This window comes from Chelonia mydas, chromosome 18 (assembly GCF_015237465.2).
Source record: "Chelonia mydas isolate rCheMyd1 chromosome 18, rCheMyd1.pri.v2, whole genome shotgun sequence".
Taxonomy (NCBI): Eukaryota; Metazoa; Chordata; order Testudines; family Cheloniidae; genus Chelonia; species Chelonia mydas.
The window spans coordinates 8,728,117-8,748,317 of record NC_051258.2 but is presented as its reverse complement, the minus strand read 5'-3'; the positions used below and the strand labels follow the sequence as shown (position 1 = coordinate 8,748,317).

At 45.0% G+C, this 20,201-nt stretch overlaps 1 protein-coding gene and 1 long non-coding RNA gene across 6 annotated transcripts in view; one reads left to right on the top strand and one right to left on the bottom strand.

Annotated features, from left to right (window-relative positions):
* Window positions 1-953: 953 nt before the first annotated feature.
* Window positions 954-20,201, bottom strand: part of UBXN10 (UBX domain protein 10) — a 21,724-nt gene continuing 2,476 nt past the window's right edge. Inside the window, exons 1-3 of one of the 5 annotated variants that reach the window (XM_037881417.2) lie at window positions 8,106-8,208; window positions 6,073-6,245; window positions 954-3,718 (exon numbers count right to left, since the gene is read on the bottom strand). In XM_037881417.2, the coding sequence (XP_037737345.1) occupies window positions 2,816-3,703 (888 nt within the window). In that variant the 5' untranslated portion in view covers window positions 3,704-3,718; window positions 6,073-6,245; window positions 8,106-8,208 and the 3' untranslated portion in view covers window positions 954-2,815. Of the gene's footprint in view, window positions 3,719-6,072; window positions 6,289-8,105; window positions 8,209-20,201 lie in introns of those variants that run through there. The other 4 variants (XM_037881416.2, XM_043531624.1, XR_006286420.1 and 1 more) reach the window with 4 other exon arrangements.
* Window positions 17,112-20,201, top strand: part of LOC119563947 — an 18,725-nt gene continuing 15,635 nt past the window's right edge. Inside the window, exon 1 of the long non-coding RNA XR_005222734.2 lies at window positions 17,112-17,220. This is a non-coding gene — a long non-coding RNA (uncharacterized LOC119563947). The remainder of the gene's footprint in view (window positions 17,221-20,201) is intronic.

The window sequence follows — 20,201 nt, the reverse complement described above, 5'->3', positions numbered from 1 at the left end:
AAATACTGCTGCTAGATCTTTCCAGCTAGTCACCCTGATCATCCCCTTCTCTTCACTTATTTTCTCCACTGGTTGTCCTTTATCAGCTGCCTGGCCTGTCCTTCAGCTTAGCCCTCCCTGCTTACATAGTCTTTACCAGTGAAATATATAGTCCTGTCTATTAATTTGAATTCCAAAACAGTTCACTACCTGCCTACAACACAGGTTAACAACTCTTTCCTGCTGGAAGACAGAGGAAAAATCGGATTAAGCTTTTGCAGGACTGCTTGAGTGCAGTGATGTAGGAGTAGAATTGTGGAAGCCTGACTTGTTTCTCTAGAAAGGCTGATTATTACTCTCGTCCACATGTGTTAACAGACTAATTGAACATGCTGTTAAAAGTATGAGGAAATGTGGTAAAGTGAAACCTCTAGTTCATGCAAACCATTGATTTCAAATCCAAGTTGCACTCAGGAAATCTTTGCTGGTCTTAGCTTCACACTTAAAACAGTTTATTTAACATTGTTTAAATGTAACATCATACACACATCTCAAACAGTAAATTGACCGTACTTGACCCTATATTTGTTTTATAGCTTTAAGTCTGATTTTTCCACCACTTCCCTTAGCCTAGCTGATCTGTGGGGGAAGAGATTATATCAATGCATAAAATCTGCAGTAGTTACTGAAACAATGCCTGCAACAAGCTATAGTTTCCAGTGAAGTTGCTCACTGATTTTTTCATAGCCAAGTTCTTCAGGACACTATCCTGATATTCCCTTTATCCTAGCCAAGATGTGACTTGAACAGGTGCATTACAGTGGAAAAGGTTTGAAAACTATCTGGACTCCCTGTAGAGGAGGAAGCAATGACTGTGGTAACATCTTACAGAGCTTTGGTCACATTTCACAACTAAATATTTAAAAAGGGGCAGGAAGCCACCAGTTAATAGCACAGATTTATTCAAAAAGAACTGAACACTTTGCTTATGGAGGTGGTTTGCATTCTTTAGCATTAGCGGGCTCTTCTATGCTGCGGTGTGCTGGCCAACAACACTACACTCCATTCTGCCACTTGAACCAGCCATCTCTCACGAACAGCCAATGCTAAGTTCAGAGCAGAAGAATAGGCTGTATTCTTCCATGTAAAAAATTAATCATATAGTTAGTTCGTTCTTCCCATTGCTCTTGGCAATTTTCATAGTGAAACATTCTTTTTACCATGTTCCCAGATCACATAGTTGTAATCCTCATTAGAAACCTCTGATACAGTTATACCCCCGAAGGCAGTTGAGAATGCTTCTAGCTTAGTGTAGTCCTCTAAATGCTGCTGTTGAAGTCAACAGACCAGTGTCACCACTTGCAGCATCAGGTAGTGCTAGTATTTCAGCAGCTGTCTTGTTCTATGGGGCTTAATTGCTGGCCTATGAATATTTGCTTTTGACTGAAATTCAGCATATATGATCACAGTAAAGAGCAATATTACAAAAGGTTGGTTTGGCCATTACAGAGAGGCAAAAACACTGCATTTGTTTCACCTGTAATACTCAAAAGGAGCCTATTATTTGGCAAAAAGGCCAGTCAGGTAGCCTGATCCATTCTTTTATTATACTGGGTGTTCAAACTCAGCGACTGCACGTGTACAGGAAGGTTTTCCACTAAAAAATGTGAGGCTTTTTAGCACACGCACAGCAGCTGCGTTAATACAAAACCACAGGGCCAAGCCATTCTACTCGAACAGGTTGATTTTTCTGAACTATAGAAAATAAATAGCTCTAGAAGAGTCCCAATAGTTTGAGGCACAGTCTATTCGGAAGATAACAGCCCCAGCAGAACACTTCCTTTATGTATTTAGCCAAAACACAAAAGCAACAGGTAATTGCTCAGCTTAATGCAGTTCAATTTAAAAACGTTAAATTGCAGTAGCAAACAGCACTGAAATTCAAAGTTACAGCAGACAATCCACCCTTAGCTCTGGATTTCCTGATTTACAGGTGTGCATCACAATCTTACGCACTTGCTGAAGAAAGAAAGCTAATGAGTTTAAAAAAAAGTCCTCTTTGTATCCATAGAGGAATCAGACCACCTTAACCATGACTTTCCTTTTATGAGAAGACAAAGCAGGCGTACTCAAAACACTGAGATTATATAGGAATGGTTTGATTCTTGAATGTACTTTACCCTTGACCTTGTACTTTTAACACATCCCAGCAACATATTTACTCTCACCAACTGTTTGAGTTACTGCTTTGAGACCATTTTCTGTGTATTGACCATTGTAGCTGTTCTTGCAGCCAACAAGCTACTTTATTATGAAGGCCATTCCTATAGCTTTAAGGAATCAAAATAGTGCTGCTTGTGTCTTCCCAGCTCCATGTATGATCCTGACTCAGACTTCATTTGGGGAAGTGGTGCGTTCCTGGAGCAAAAACAGAGAAGACGAGACAGGCCTCCCACCACCAGAAGAGAGGGCATCAGAAAAGTGGGTCTTCCCAGAGGAATAGAAACTCTTTTTAAAACTATTTAGAAATATTACAAAGCCCAGAAGCTGATGCCCACTCTTAAAGTGAATTGTGATTGTACACATGGAAAAAATAGATACTCTTAATGTGGTGTGTACATACACTTTAAAATAATTAAGAAGTATTTCAGCACACTCCATTTATATACAAGTCTACTTCAAGGGAAGCGCTTGGAAGACAGTGGGACTAAGAAGTAGACCACTGAAACAGATCAGGCTGGTTCAGTTCTTAGACCACTCATCAAAGGGAAGTCCATGGCATCCAATAGAGTTACATGCTAAGGGGTGATGGAAGTTGTGTAACATCACTGTACATTTAGAGATCTCCATCTTGCACTTCCTGGAGAATGCACAACACTGACTTGTGTGGGATCCCGCACTCTTGCAGGGACTTTGTAAGGTCAGGAAAGCTCCTCCTAGGCACTTCCATCGTTTCAACACGACAGTGTTTGTATTTGGTTGTGTGCTTTTGTTCTGCCACAGCAAGGACCGTCTGAAGGCTGTCTGTAGGCCTGAAGTGATGTTCAAATCTTTGACCAGAAGGAGACCTAACGGCAAGCAGCAGTCTTGGTTCTTTCTTCAGTGGCTCCTCCTGGTTTAAAACTGATGAGGAAGAGCTTTCTTCTCTTGTTTTCCTTAACGGCTTCTTCTCAGAAATGGGAGGTTGGACTTTTGAGTATTCCCCTCTAGCCCCTTCATTCTCTGTCATTATACCAGTGGATTTTCCCTCTCCAGGAAGAGCTTTGGATGGTTGCTCCTCCTCCTGTCTACTACTCATTTTCAGTTTGTTGGTCTGTTCGATCACTGTTTCCACAGCACTCTTCCCCAAGCCCTTCCTGCTGATGGACGGGAGCACTCTGTACTTATTTAGGGAAGAGGAGGTCCTCAAGGGTACTTGTTGGAGGAGCTCTGGGATTTCATCAGGAGACACCTGCCCAGGCTGATAAGATGGTTTGGTAGATGATGCTCTTTGATTGCTTGCTGCTTCATAGGGAGCTGCTGGCTGAGGGGAGGATGGCACTCTATAAGAATAGGCCTCCACACTATGGGAGTAATTCAAGCTTGATCTTGTACGTCCCTTGGCAGATTTCGGCCGGGTAACATGCATATTGATGGTGTTTGACCTCCAAATGAAAGCTTCTGCAGTGCCCAAAGTGGTGTTGCATTCAGATGGTGCTATGTTCAGAGGTGCTACTGTGGCCATTGCTTCTCAAGACACCTGTAGAAGGGGTGACAGAGGGAAGAAAAAAGTTACAGAAATCAGTCAAATCTCTACAGCATTTTATTTCACTAGAGTACCCCTGTTTTTATGCTGCACTGTGTTTAACACGATAGTAGGGTATCCTGGCATGTGTTGATTCACTGTGTGTAGGGAGATTACAGAACAGCACTGTTGCTGTGTCAAGTATCAAGTTTGTGGCATGCATTCCCAGATGCTGGCTTTGTAACAGATCAAGGTTCCTTGTAGGAACAAACAAAAGTGGGTTTTATCTGGAAGGATCCCAAAGTGCCTTACAAGCTATGTACTCACAACATGATGCAGCCATATCTGGGATGAAGGGCTGTGGTCAGCTGCACAACAGAGGAAGTAAAATGCTGATAAAGGACGCCAGAGCAGTGAAAAGTGCCATGGGATTTTTAATAATAGAGCAGAGCAGATAAAACCTTGGTGGGTTTTTTTCAGGTCTCATGAGAAAGGTCCCCATGAAGCATGGTACTCCATTCACTGAGATCAGAATGATAAATGGTTGAGTCAGTCCCGCTGGAATCAGAACCATGATTCTTGGGGAGTTCAAATATTAAAGCCAGATAACAAAAGAGAGGTTTTAAATCTGTTTACATAGTATACGCTGTATATTAATGTTTGCACAGCACTATATATCAAGTGCTAAGTGTTCTTACTGGTCTTCAAGGATTTAAAGTAGGAGAAGCCTTTATTTTAATAGATGGAATGGGGTGTTGTTTATTATTTATCTTGCAGTTACGTCTAGAGTCACCAGCTGGGGTTGGGGCCCACTTGTGCTAGGCACCATGCACTATGAGACAGTAACTGCCCCAAACAAACAGATAAGAGACACTAAGAATGGGTGAGAGGAAGTATTATATCCTTAACCAAGATCACACAAGCCTGTGGTAGAGCCAGGAACTCTTGAGTCTCAGACCAGTGTTTTATCCACAGTCCTTCCTCTCTAAGGGTATGTCTACACTGTAGCTTTAACCCATGCTCCCAAACCCCAATACCATCCATACACAAAACCATCAAGCATGTGCTTATTTTGCACTTTGAACCCATGCTTGCTTGCATGGCTGGGGGTATGAGTTGTAGCTCAAGTAGTGCTTTAGCTCTGGCTGGAACTTGCCTATTTTGCAGTAAGGATGCGATTTGTGTAATCCTTTATGTCCTTCCCACAATTCCCCTTCTCTCCTCCCTGGAGGACAGGCAAGATCTCCCGCAACTGAGAAAACCGTGAAAGGATCCTAGAGCATCTCAAAGAATCATGGGCTCTGCCCCCAGACACACGAGGGAGTACAGATGCAGAGGACGGGCAGTAGTGTCTTCGGCGGCACTCGCTCCAGTCTTTGGCAGCATTGCGGTGGTGGGAGAGTTGTCCTTCAGTGCCACCGAAGACCAGAGTGAGTAAAGGACCCAATGCCGAAGTGCTGCTGAAGACCCGGAGCGCCGCCTGACCTACTGCCGAAGACCTGGAGTGCCCTCGGGTGAGTACTAGCGGGTGGCACCTTTTTTTAATCTCCGCTCCCCCTGTTTTCTGAGGGCAGGGCTTTGCTGTGGGAATGCTCACATCCAGGCTAGACTAACCTGCGTGCGCCAACCCAATCCCAGGATAACTCTGTAGTGTAGCCAGTTGTGCACGTGTCAGTTCGTACAAAGGTTTTAGTGAAAAACATTTTTTATTCTGTTGTTATTCACTTATTGAATGTGGCAAACGAGTGTATGTGGAGGAGCAGATATGAAATCATTGCTGTTTCTGCGGTGTCAATTAAGTTCCCAGTGTGGACTTTTAGGTAAGACTGACTGCACTTTGGCTTTTAAAAAATTTTGAAGTCTCTTATTTAAGTCTTTTGAGCGACTATGGTCGATTCAATCCACTGAAGCCTGTTGTAAGTGATCAGTCAAAAGACCTTGAAGCTCATCTCCTTAATGGATGTTACTATAAAGGCCTTCTAATAAAGATGGAGTAGAATTCTACTCAGTGGCTCTGATCCTCAGCTGCAATGAGACCACTTTGCTCCAACAATTCAAAGCAGCCTTAGAGCCACAGCAGGATCACCCCTGAAGAGGATTGTTCAGTGGCTTAGAGTTAGGATAATGATGCCTACACCACCTGCTCGCGTGGTAATGGTGTTTTGGCCAAGGGAAAAGGGGCAAGTTTTCCATATGACCTGGCAATCCCTGGATGCCATAATGGCACCTTGAGACCACTGTCACACGCTGGCTACCCCAAAACCAAACAAAATATTGGGAATGACCAGTCTTTAGCAATGGCAGGTTTATTTGGATTTACACTCCTCTGCAGGGAAAGCTGCCCTCCCCACCCCTGCCATCTAACCCACCTTCATAATCCAACGCCTCTTCTCAAGTGCATAAACCGTCTGTTACTCCAAGGGGGATGCCAACATTCATGTTCCACCGTATTCATCAAATTAACAAGAGTTGGAAAACCAGATGCTCATAAGCCTTTTGCCAGTGATGCGTTATTTAACACCTTGTTTCTTCGCCTTCCTCTCTTGTCTCAGTGAAATGGAAATGATCAGTAAATTAAACAATGTCTAGCAAAGACAAAGTACAGTCTCAATGTACAGGTGTGCCTTGACATGTTTTCACTATTAAGCTGTTCTAAGGTACAATAATCATCACTCAGCCACTTGAATAAGTGATCTATTTACTTACAACACAATAAATGTAACAGCCAAGCTGACTGACCGTAATAATCTGGACACAAAATCTAAGTCACCAATAATAATTTCCTAGGAGTATATTAAAAGGGCAGGAGTGTTATTTGGTTTGGAATACCTTCAAATAAACTAGAAGGCAGCAAAATCAATATCCCAGAACCATAGAATATCAGAGTTGGAAGGGACCTCAGGAGATCATCTAGTCCAACCCCCTGCCCCAGATCCCTAAATGGCCCCCTCAAGGATTGAACTCACAACCCTGGGTTTAGCAAATATGAAGAAATAAAAGCCATGGTCTTACACCCCTTCAAAGAAGGATTCTTGAACATGGCAAATCAGAGTTACCAGCTGTCTAGAAATATACTGACAGTGAGCAAAATTATGAATAATCCTCTAAGAAATTCTGTTTGCATCTTCTGAGTGCTGGACAGCATCATTTCATTTTAAAGTAAATGTTTCGCATTTAAAATTGTCACACCGGTCTTTAAACAAGACACATTTTAAACCTGGGTTTCTCAATCAGAGGCCCATATTAATAGAGCTGTGCACTGTATTAATAAGATTTTAAGCAGCTGAAGACCCAAGACAGTAGTTACTGCTTTCCCAAAGGGCATAGAAAATGGAGAGGACAGGGAGTTCTTTTGAACAAATGTGTATAATTACCAAGCAAGCAATCCAATACTCACTTGACTCGACCTTTCTTGACTTTGTGCAGTTGTGGTGGCATCTAAAGCTTAGCCCAGGGGAGCCCTAATTTGGTGAGGGCAGCATTGGCAACTAGCCAGTAGCCCAAGGACTACATGCATTTTGTATATGTTTACACAGTTAGTTAAATCAACAATAAATACACAAATCCCCTTGACTGGTGAACAGAAGCTGCATTGTCATTTGCGTGCAGGAGTACTCAAACCTGCAGCTGATCTGCTTCCTCCTCATGCTGCAGTTACAAGACAGGACGCCCACTGGTCAGCATTTAGGACTCCAAAGGATGCACTTTGGGTGTGGTACTAAGAGGCCCATGCTTTCAAAAGTGGCCACCGATTCTGAGGCCTTCAGGTTTTGGGCGCCTCACTTCAGTCACACTGGATGTGATTTTTTTCAGCCACGCTGAGCTCCCATCCGGAGCGGCTCGGCGCCTCTGAAAATCCATTTTTCAGATAACGCCCCCCCGCGCCCCCAGTTCTTGGCTCGCACTTTCCAGCAGCTGACCTCCAAGGGAAGCTCCCAACCAGCGGGGACACAACGTTTCACAGAGGAGGGTCAGGGGGGAAACTGAGGGGAAGGCACTTGCCCGAGGTTACCCAGCAGGCCAGGGGCGGACCCGGGACCAGGTCTCCCCGACTCCCAGCCCACGGCTCGAGCTGCTAGGCCACACCTGCCGCCCTCAGGAGCTCGAGTTTGGGGGGGGGGGGACTCCGTGCGCCCCCGGGGGGGGGGGGGAGTCCGAGAAGTGTCTATCCCGAGGGTCCCCACCCCCAGCAAGCCGGGGCCCGGGGCGGAGGGCGGGACGGGAAGGAGCCCGGGGGGTGCTTGGTCGGGAGAGGGGCTCCCGAAAGGGACGGGGGAGTTCCTGCTGGGGGGGAGGGGGCATCCCGGGAGCAAAGAGTCTCGGCCCCCCCAGGCGAGGAGGGGCCCCCGGGGAAGGGCCCGCGGGCGCACACGGGGCCGCCCGGCTGGTCCCCGTCTCTCACCTCCGCGCCGCTCCATCCGGCGCCCCGCGCCCAGCCCCGCCGGTAAACAGCCCCGCGTTGCCACGGCAACCGGCCCCGCCCGTCACCCACTTCCGGCAGTGACCGGAACAAAGGAGACCCCTCCCCGCCCGAACCAAAGAGAGCACAGGGAAGGCTGGCTAGAGCGTACCCCCTTCTCCCCCCCCGAACGGTGTCCGCCGCCGGGGCCGCCATCCCGCTCTGGCGTGACCAGGGTCCTGGGCCGGGCTCAGCCGGGGGGGCCCCTGCCGGGCTGGGAGGGTCCTTCCCAGGCCTCACGTCACCATGGTAACGCCCCGTGGTGTCACAACACAGCGCAGTGCGGGGGCGGCAGGGGCTCGGCCCCTCCGCTGCCCCCCGGGAAATCCGTGAGGATGCTCCGTGCACCTTGCCAGCTCTCAGCCCTCTTCCCTTAGTATTATGGGGAGGGGGGAATATTCCTGCTTAGGGCCCCCCTGGGCTAGCACTGCCTCTGTGGCCGTGGTCCAGGTGTGTACAGCACCTAGCGCACTGGGGGCGCAACCTAGGGTTGCCAGGCGTCCGGTTTCCGGCCAGCCGAAAAGGGGCCCTGGCGGCTCTGGTCAGCGCCGGTGACCAGGCAGCTAAAAGTCTGGTCGGTGGCACAGTGGGGTAAGGCAGGTTCCCTGGCTCCCCGTGGCTCCCGGAAGCGGCCGGCGTGTCCGGCTCCTAGGCACGGAAGCAGCCACTGGGGCTCTGCATGCTGCCCCCGCCCTGAGCGCCAGTTCCCCAGCTCCCATTGGCTGGTAACAGGCCAATGGGAGCTGCGGGGGTGGCACCTGCAGGTGTGGGCAGTGCACAGAACCACTTGGCCCCTCCGTCTAGGAGCCGGACATGTGGGCTGCTACCAGGAGTCACCTGAGGTAAGCGCTGCCCAGAGCCTGCACTTTGAATCCACTCCTGCATCAAAACTCCCTGGCCCAGCCTTGAGCTCCTTCCCATACTCCACACACTCCAACCCCCAACCCTACCCCTGAGCCCCCCTCATCCAAACTCCCTCCTGGAGCCCGCATCCCACACTGCCTCCCAGCCCTGAGCCCCCTCCTGCACCCCAACCCCCTCATCCCCAGTCCCACCCCAGACTCCCCACCCGCAGCCAGTGTGGTCCTCTATTCCCGGCCATTGGGAGCTGCAGGGGTGGTGCTTGCAGGCAAGAGCAGAGCACAGAGATTTCTGTCCCGTCCCCCGCCCCCGGGCCGTGGGGGCGTGCTGCCGCTTCCAGGAGTGGTGTGGGGCTGCGGCAGACCTGGATCCTGCTTTAGTGGCAGCCCCACTACACCGCCAGAGATTGCAATCGACTGGGAGAGTCCCCTGGATCGACTAATCGATTGCAGTCGACGGGTTGGTGACCGCTGCTCTAGGGGAAGCAGGAGGGCTTTGGCTGGATTAAAGTTGTGGGGGGTTATGCAGCCTGGTTTTGACCCAATCTGTTGGCTACCCCAGATGCTAGAATATATAAATAAGTGCTTACCAGACAGATCTCACACTATGCAAGCAGGAGTAAAATTATTTGGGGCCACAAAACAGATCTACTTTGCTACGCTGCATCATGTCAGAATGATGGGTTTGTTCCGTCATTGCAGTGCTGCACCACAACTCAGTGATGTTGTTAATGCATCTTCACCAGGTTGGATTTTGATGTTTGGTTTGTTGTGATGGTACCAGCCCCATTGTCAGTTTTGGGAGAGCAGCGAGATTGTCTTTCAGAACCTGCTGCTTTTAAAAATATGCAGTGCAAAGAAGGACATGTCACTTTTAAAAAAATAGATGTTTCTGCTCTGCAATAGGATTTTGTTTAAAGTTCACAGACTTGCACAATGGCCAGGGTTGAAAATGTAGTGCCAGCTATGCAGAGGGTAAAAAGGTCTGAAAAATCAACCACCAAAAAGTAAGACGGGAAGGAGAGACCAAAGAGAAACCTAGAGGAAAAGAAGAACTAAATAAGGAACCTGTTTTTAAAGAGGATGGATAGAGAAATCCAGGAAATCAGATGGGGGAGGATAGACAAATCAGGAACACACACATCTGTATCTATATCAGAGTTATTGTGCCTGATTCTCCATTGCCTTTTAACTTGTGTCACTGTTGACACCTAGGAAAAGGGGGTGTGAGATGCTTCCGAACCAGGAGGGGAGCATTTTATACTCAGTTTAAAGTAACTCTTGCCACAGGTTGCAAGGCAATGGGGAATTGGGAGCACTAACAATGCTTTGCCGTAAAAGCACAAGTCACCACCACAAAACAACCAAAAGGAAGCACAGATCTAAAGAAAATAATGCACAAGAACAACTAAGGAAAAGAAATAGCATTTGATCTATGTTGGTGTGGCTTTTGCTATTGCAAAAGAATTATCAAGGGTCCAAAGTGAAAGGATCTTCTAAGATGGAAAATATACTTAATTTTTTTTAAGTTTATCGTCAGGATTGGTAGGTCCTATATTATATATTGATTTTGCTCCGAGGCTGTATAATGTCTCTAAATATTCTGAATTATTTTTAAGTCTGAAGTTTGGACCTCCATAAAAGAACAGCCCTTTTTAGAATTGTGGAAGCTTCATTCTTTGTATTTGAATGTAATATATAGCCATTAAAAACCAAGTTCTTCTTTGTTAAATATTGTGCCTGGACCTCAGCTGATGTAAATTGACATAGCTTCATTGAAGCAAAAGGCACTATGCCAACTTGTACTACTTGAGGATATGGCCCATTAACTTTGAAATCTGAGCTGACATTTTAAAAATCTCTAGCTATGAAAGTAATATGTAGAGTAGTTACAAAAAGAAAAGGGGTACTTGTGGCACCTTAGAGACTAACAAATTTATTTGAGCATAAGCTTTCGTGAGCTACAGCTCACTTCATCGAAAGCTTATGCTCAAATATATTTGTTAGTCTCTAAGGTGCCACAAGTACTCCTTTTCTTTTTGCGAATACAGACTAACACAGCTGCTACTCTGAAAGTAGTTACAAAGTAATATTAAATTCAGAAGGCTTATCTCAGACTTTAGTGAAAAAGTTAAATCTGTTTAAAAAAATAGTTTTAAGTGACCGTTTATAGAGATCACTCCCTCCTTAACAGTGACAACAGGACAGATCAAGGATACTCCAAGGGGAAAAAGAAGCAAAATATTCAAACAAACAAATGAAGAACATACAGCAGTGTAAAGACAAATGATAGTGTTTTGGCTTCAGTTATGAAATCTTATGTTTTACTATCAAGAATTCACACACAAGAGCCAAACTGAAGTCAGTGAAGTTTTACAGCAGGGTTGAATTTGGCCATTTGTTACTTTCTTATTCATGTACAAAGATTTCACATTAAAGGTTTATTTTATGGGACCGTGTTCTCCTGTGGCTTGCTATGAGTAACCCTCCTTCCTTGTATCCGGTGGGGAAAGAATAGAACCCCTCGGCATTACCACGATGCTATTGTTTGGGTTTCCAATGCTACAGGGGAAATGTTTTCAATCCCAAATTAAATCTTTTCATTTACATTAAAAACAATTGAGAACACATATCTATTCATCTGGGGCCCAAACCTGAAGTCCTCCCTCAGGACCAGGTCTTCAGCTCCATTTACACCAGCTCAGGATATGGTGTTCAGTTTTCACTCTGTGGAGGATTTACTAAGACAAACTCCCACTGAAATCAATGGGAGCTTTACCTGAGTGAGGTCTGTGTAAATATCAAGGGGTTAGTTCTGCCACCCTTAGTTATCTTGAATAATCTCTTATTTACACAAGTAGTCCCATGGAGTTCATTGGGACTATCCACAGTGCAAGCTACTACCTGATGCAGGGAAGGGTATCAGAGTAAGGACCTCAGGATTAGGGCTTAATTCTCCTCTCATTCATTCCAGTTTTAGACTGGTGTAATTCTATTGAGTTTGATTATGTTATTCTTGACTTACACCTGTGTAACTGAAAAAAATCAAGCTCAACCCTTTAAAAACCCCCTTTTAAAAACTGCAACACACCTTCAGTTTTGAGACCTGGAGGTACTTGTCTGTGTGTCTTTTTTCCATTGCTCAGACTATACAAATGATACTGACTCAATATGTTTTACAGCTGCACTGCACAAAGAAGTACCTGTTCCATATTATTGACATTTTGATATATCTGTATTTTCTTTTTCCTTTGTAAATGTTTCATGTTAACCAAATGCTTTACCCATTAACAAACATACATCTCTGAATTAACAGATGACTGGGTCTCCTAGTAAGGAGCAACAAATAGATCATAAATAACTAAAGAGAAAAGAAACACGGATAAACTGGGACGTCTACCCAACCACTGTCAGAAGATCAAGGCGTATTGGCACACTAAACATAAATGAGGAAATACTGCTTAATAACAAACAGATTACAATAATGTGTCGGATCAAAGCATCTCAGAATGCTTGTCATATTCAAATTTACTGATCATCCTTCAGCAGGCATCTTCACTTTGACATCTCCGGCACACAGATGTTTACGTTTAACACCACTGTTTGCTTGCTGTGTTAAAAGGATCTTTTATCTGTTGTCAATGGAATAATAAACTGCCCCAAATATTATTTAAACTCTGGGCTAATGATTCAGCGCAGATACACCTTTGAAGAGAAGGTTTGATTTTGTTTGCTCTCTATTTTCAGGTCCATCATAGAGATGAATAGCCTGTTGATATTTGCTGTGTTTGTTGCCTGCTGTGAATATAAGAAAGTCTTTCAAACTGGAACGTACATGGAAGTAATTTATGAGCTCCCAGATACCTGTAGTCCCCGGGCTTCAAAATTCATATTGGGTTTTCTTCTTAAGATGAACTAATCATTATTCTTCTTAATACTTAGTGCTATAGTCTTCTCTATACATTGGGAAGTAGGTGTTATTATTGTCATTTTTATGGATGAGGATACTGAAGCAAAGGTTAAGGGCTTAATTTAAACAAGTGCTGAATCATAGAATATCAGGGTTGGAAGGGACCTCAGATCATCTAGTGCAACCCCCTGCTCAAAGCAGGGCCAACCCCAACTAAATCATCCCAGCCAGGGCTTTGTCAAGCCTGACCTTAAAAACCTCAAAGGAAGGAGATTCCACCACCTCCCTAGGTAACACATTCCAGTGCTTCACCACCCTCCTAGTGAAAAAGTTTTTCCTAATATCCAACCTAAACCTCTCCCACTGCAACTTGAGACCATTACTCCTTGTTCTGTCATCTGCTACCACTGAGAACAGTCTAGATCCATCCTCTTAGGAACCCCCTTTCAGGTAGTTGAAAGCAGCTATCAAATCCCCCCTCATTCTTCTCTTCTGCAGACTAAATAATCCCAGTTCCCTCAGCCTCTTCTCATAAGTCAGCCCCCTAATCATTTTTGTTGCCCTCTGCTGGACTCTTTCCAATTTTTTCACATCCTTCTTGTAGTATGAGGCCCAAAACTGGACACAGAACTCCAGATGAGGCCTCACCAGTGCCGAATACAGGGGAATGATCATATCCCTTGATCTGCTGGCAGTGCTCCTACTTTCCTAAAGGGAAAGCGGCCCAAAATGCCATTAGCCTTCTTGTCAACAAGGGCAAACTGTGGACTCATATCCATCTTCTCGTCCACTCTAGCCCCTAGGTCCTTTTCTGCAGAACTGCTGCCTAGCCACTCGGTCCCTAGTCTGTAGCAGTGCATGGGATTCTTCCGTCCTAAGTGCACTTGGTACACTTGTCCTTGTTGAACCTCATCAGATTTCTTTTGGCCCAATCCTCTAATTTGTCTAGGTCCCTCTGTATCCTGTCCCTACCCTCCAGCTTATCTACCACTCCTTCCAGTTTAGTATCATCTGCAAACTTGCTGAGGGTGCAGTCCATGCCATCCTCCAGATCATTAATGAAGCTATTGAACAAAACCGACCCTTGGGGCACTCCGCTTGATACCGGCTGCCAACTAGACATGGAGCCATTGATCACTACCCGTTGAGCCTGATGATCTAGCGAGCTTTCTATCCACCTTGTAGTCCATTCACCCAGCCCATACTTCTTTAACTTGCTGGCAAGAATACTGTGGGAGACTGTGTCAAAAGCTTTGCTAAAGTCAAGGAATAACACGTCCACTGCTTTCCCCTCATCCACAGAGCCAGTTATCTCATCATAGAAAGCAGTTAGGTTACCCAGGCATGACTTGCCCTTGGTGAATCCATGCTGACTGTTCCTGATCACTTTCCTCTCCTCTACGTGTTTTAAAATTGATTCCTTGAGGACCTGATTTTTCCAGGATTTTTCCAGGGACTGAAGTGAGGCTGACTGGCTTGTAGTTCCCCAGATCCTTCTCCTTCCCTTTTTTAAAGATGGGCACTACATTAGCCTTTTTCCAGTCATCCGGGACCTCCCCCGATCACCATGAGTTTTCAAACATAATGGCCAATCGCTCTGCAGTCACATCTGCCAACTCCTTTAGCACCCTCAGATGCAGCGCATCCAGCCGCATGGACTTGTGCTCGTCCAGCTTTTCTAAATAGCCCTGAACCACTGCTTTCTCCACAGAGGGCTAGTCACCTCCTCCCAATACTGTGCTGCCCAGTGCAGTAGTCTGGGAGCTGACCTTGTTCATGAAAACTGTTAGGGGGCTTATTCATTCACCCACTTACTTCCCTGGTCCTTCTCTCATGAACAGAGAGTAACAATACCTGAAGTCCAAAGGTGCAAACAATTCGATGTTTATTGGGGTGAACTTCCAGCAAGCATGACTCTAGTTTCCTTCCTTGGTGTCCCCCTTCCCAGCTCTGACACCACAGAGGCTTACCTGTGTCCCTGTTCCCATTTCCCCCTTTAGCTAAACATGATTCCAATTTCCCCACCCCTATTCCCATCCCCCCCACCCACTCACTCACTTCCTGATTGACTACAGACTATATAGTAAAACTTGAGTTCAGTTTAGCTATAGCTTAACCAATCATTTTAACTAACCAATCCTAACATATTGTAGCATGATTATGTAACCAATTATATCCCACCACCTTAATTAGTTTACACCCAGCAAAATTAATTTTTTTGAAGCAGACAGAAACAATCACAGAACCAGACAGAGATTATACAGACAAACAATGGGGAAATGGGGACTACAGTGATAGAACAAACACAGAAATTAGGATTTCACATCTCAGCTATTGATAAGTGAGTTCTTGCCAGACAGGATGCTATCAGACTAAGTTTCCTTTTACATCTTCTAGGCACTTCCCTTTCTCTGGAGGTGATAGGCATTATCAGGACAGGATTGTATCCCTAACAGCCCAATAGCACCTTATTTCAATGTGACTAGTTTGGAATGTGAGGATGTGACCGGTCACTTCCCAGCTTTTGGCTGCCTCTGCTGCTTAGCCAAAGGCCTTAGCCTAAGCACAGGGCCTCAGACTGTCACAGTAAGAGAAGGACTTACACTGGCAGACAGTGATTTTGATTCTTTCTTTTATACCTCTAGCACTAGCCAAGTGATAAGAATACACCCAAATTCTTAGAGTACAGGCCTTTACAGACAGGCCTGAGTATCTATATCCTAACAAAGACAGAGGCAAAAAAAACATTGAGTACATTAGCTTTTTCAACATCCTCTGTCACCTTTTAAATTCCATGGGAGCTGTGGGTGCTTAACACCTCTTTAAATCTGGCCCCATGTGACTTGCCAAGGTCGCTGGAGGAGTCAGGATCTGAGTTCCTGGGTCTCCATCCTGTGCACAGATCTCTGGGTTATGCCTTTCTCAAAGGACTGCAAAGCTTTTGCTAAAAGCTTTATGAAGAACCTAAAGATTGGTACAGTTAATTTTAAAGGGAAAGCAGTAAATTCCATTTCACTGCCAGTTCCTATGTCTAGGGTTCTGTGTTTTCACTGCAACAGTTGCTAATATCACAAGCACCTATACCAGATCAAGGAGCTGTTATTTTATATGCCATCAGCATCTGAAACACCAGTGCCAATGTAGAATCCTGAACGCAGATCCTAGCAGGTAAGTAAATAGGAAACTCATTTACAAATATTCCATTTGAGCTTGTATTTGTTGATAATTTCCCAGACTACACATACATTTTGCTATTGCTCTGGGATTTTAAACTATTTTTGTTAAGCTTTGCAATTTACCTATATCTCTTCTGCTTAATCGTTTTGAACATTGGTCCTAGTCCTATAGAGGGGACATTTCCCTCCCTTCCAGTGAATTTAATGTTTCTCTTTGTTCTTTTACAGATGTCGGCATGGCACATGGGAGTGCTTTGGAGTTTAACAAAATGATTAAAGCCGCTACTGGGAAATGTGCCCTGTTATAGATGTTACTGTGGATTAGGTGGAAAGGAAACTGCACTAGATGTTACTGAAAGGAGCAGCATAATTCTGTCTAGCTACAGAAAACACTTTTCAGGGTAAGAGCCAGCTACTATCTGTCTGGGGTCAGGAAGAAATTTCCCCTACGGGCAGGTTATTTTGTAATTGTCCCGTATGGGTTTTTTGCACCTTCCTCTGAAATATCTGGTGCTGGCCACTGTCTGAAGCCTCTGTTCTTCACAATCACATTCAAGGGCGCAAGCTTAACTCTGACCTTAGCAAATTTAAGATACTGTACTGGGAGGCGTGCTGTCACTTTAAAAGTCTACCCAAAAAGGTGGGGGGTAAGAGGGTAAAGTGTCTAAATGTAACAGAGGGACTGGATGTGTGCATCATGAGTACTTGTATGCTGGCACTGAAAGAGGGTTTATTGTGCAGATGACGAGTCTATAACTGTATTTGGGTATAGTGGGGTTTGGGTGGTAGGGCATGTGAATTGTGGTTGTCTTGGGCATTAATTTTGCCTTACCTGGTGGTGACCTTTTCCCTCTAAGGCTTGCATATCTTTTTACTCCAGTTTAGGGTTGAGGGAGAAGGTGTGAGATAAAAAGAGTAAAATATCCCAATTCTCATATATAATGCAGTGTAGAGAAAATTTTGAAACTTTGTGACACAGGCCTGATTTTTGTATGTTTCTCCCTCAAGGTGCTGCTATATCCCTGACTGCTGTTAAGGCAAACCAAGAGAAAAGAAATTTAAGCCTGTACTGACTAAATAGAAGTTCAGCATCAGCGATGGAAAAATCTTCAGTGAGTACTTTTCTGCTGCAAATAGACAAATTGCATTGCAGTTTCTTTGTTTCTCTGAAGTCTGTCTCCATTTTATCTTTGGATTAATGTTAGAGGGGGCCTGGAAAAGCCAAAATAGTGAAAATTGTTCAAAGGGCTGGTCTAATGTAGCTACAAACAGCATGTGACCAAGGGTAGAAAGAAATGTCAGCTCTCTGTGGTGATGCTACTACAAAAACATCCCAGCATGCAGTAATGCCAGAGGGTCACCTCTTTGCCCCAAAACTGTGTAGTAAGCTCAAGAATATAAATTCCTTCCCAAGTTTAAGATAATATCCCTCTCTTGATAGCTTGTATTTGGCTGTATTGCATGCTGGGATGTTTTTACAGCAGTATCCCCACATAGAAAGCTGTTTTTTCTCTTCTTTGTAAGCTTGGTCACATACTGTAAGTAGCTTGGTCTAGATAGATAAGTTCTATGCAATATTAAGTGATAGGCAGACTGAAACATATACGTGGTAATACATACTCACACACACACATGATTGTGGGGGAATAACATAATAATAATAATGGAAAATAGCATACAAAGGACCAGATTCATCCCTATGATAACTCCATTGACTACTGCAGATTTGCAGAATGTAGTTGGCCCATTGGCTGTTATTTTCAATACTAAAAAAGAAAAGGAGTACTTGTGGCACCTTAGAGACTAGTCTCTAAGGTGCCACAAGTACTCCTTTTCTTTTTGCAAATACAGACTGACACGGCTGCTACTCTGAAATTTTCAATACTGTTCGTACAAATACATAGTAAGAATATCTCCTCTCAGCCTTCAGCATCATCCCCACCCACTAACTAAATCAGCTCATTAAAGCAGGTACAGAAGTGTGCTTGTTAAACTTTTCTAGAGTGTAACCTCCTGAATACTCCATTGTTTTTCTTTTAATCTTTCTAAGAATTCCAGCTCTGAGTGATATATAGCTATCGCTATCTTTTTGGTGGCTCATACACAGGGCCTTCAACTGAAACCCCACCTGCTGTGCTGAGTGGCAAGCAAGAAATTCCACCCTGTGGTGGCTGCCTAAGTAACCAGCAGAGCTAGAGATAAGGAATGTACACAGTGAAACAGCAACGTAAAAACCTTCAGCATGTCCACCGTGCTGCACATTACAGAGGTTGACACTGTCAAATCTTGTAGTGTAGCTACAAATCAAAGTGCTTGGGTAAAGACTCCGCTTCAACCCTACTTCTCTTCACTTTGTGAATATAAGACTAATCTGTGGGCTCATTCTCCTCTCACATTGGTGCAAACCCACAATGAGGTCAAAATTGATTCCTGTATTCCCTTTGGTAGATGGGCTTTGTGCACTGTTAGACTCCACAAGGAGAGCTGTGTGTTATTTGGGGCCCCTTGTGCTTGAGGGTCAAGATCAGCTGGGGTGCTTGAGCTGACGGGGCATAGATTTGCATGTCAGCAGGCTGGCAGTACGGTGTTCGTGGTGACTCTGGAACTCAGCCACCCAGCCACCCATCCCCTTTATGCGGCAAAGTCTGCGTTTCATGACCTTTCAGGTATTTGCAAAAATCAGCTGTTTCCTCAGGCATTTCCTCACGGGGCTGCTTGGGTGGGGAAGGCGTGTTTCAGTGGAAGTGGGAGGAAAGGTTGTCAGTTTCCAGTGTGTCAGTGATACTGACCATTGATGTGTGCTTACCTTGTTTTATTCAACGTGCCAAGAAATGCTGTCCTCCAATGAATACCCTGTGGGCCCCTGCAGGTGCTACTGGCTCTGCACACCCCACAGGGGACACCTGTGCAGGGGGCATTCAGGGTGGGAGGGGAAATAGGACATGGGGTTCTTATGCCCTAGTGATTCTGGCTCATAGGGGCCATTGCCGCTGGGGTTCATCTTAGTGCCAGGGGTCAAACTGGCCTCAGCAGCCTTGAAATTGGCAAGGCACAGGGCACCTCCCCTTCTGAGCCCTGTCTCAGCCCTTGTACCAGCACAGTGATGAGCTTCAGCCAAGCAGAGGTACCCACACTGAAATCCAAAACCTACATAAATTATCCATAAAATAGTACAGGGAGAATAGTGAAGATGCAGAAAAGGGAATCAGGGTGATAAGGACTCTCTGAATATATAATTTGGAGGCAAAAACTTGTATTAATTAGAAAAGAGATTAGTGATAATACTTTGTCCTCCTGATCTAAAGATCTCAAATTCCTTTCCGAACATTAACAAATTCAATGTCTTGGCAACTCTTCCCCCTCCATGCACTACAGAAGTGTGTATGTAGCTAATACTAATACGTGATCATTAATACAGCTGGATTTATCGAAGTACAGACTTGACAGCCAAGTGACTTGGCCAAGGTCACAGAGCAAGTCAGTGGCAGAACCAGGGTTCAGATGCTCCATTGCCCTGAGCCTTGTGCAGTCATTGCACTTACTCTGCTCTGGGGTGAATAAGGATTCAAGGTGCAGGGTATTGGAGAATCAGACCCCAGGAGTCCTGACCAACTAACTCCCCTAGCTATTCACTATCTCATACAGTTAAAATTAGAATTAGAGCGGAGGTGGATGCAGCACATCTTCTCTTGAATAACAATCCTAAACACAAGAGGCCAGGAACTGCACATGGGGGCAGTCGGGGAGTGGAGGAGAAATATCTTTACATGGGACATAAATGATGTATGCAAAAGACGAGCGAAGGCAGCAATGGGCTGTCGATGGGAATTTATTCAAAAAGGAGAAAGACAAATGCTGCTTAGTAAAGTGACACCGTACATGATAGTTCCAACTCTATATGACAGAGAGCTACCTAGATAAGAGTAGATCAGAATGTCTGCCTTCCATCTGCAAATAGTACTGTCAAAAGAAAAGGAGTACTTGTGGCACCTTAGAGACTAACCAATTTATCTGAGCATAAGCTTTCGTGAGCTACAGCTCACTTCATCGGATGCATCCGATGAAGTGAGCTGTAGCTCACGAAAGCTTATGC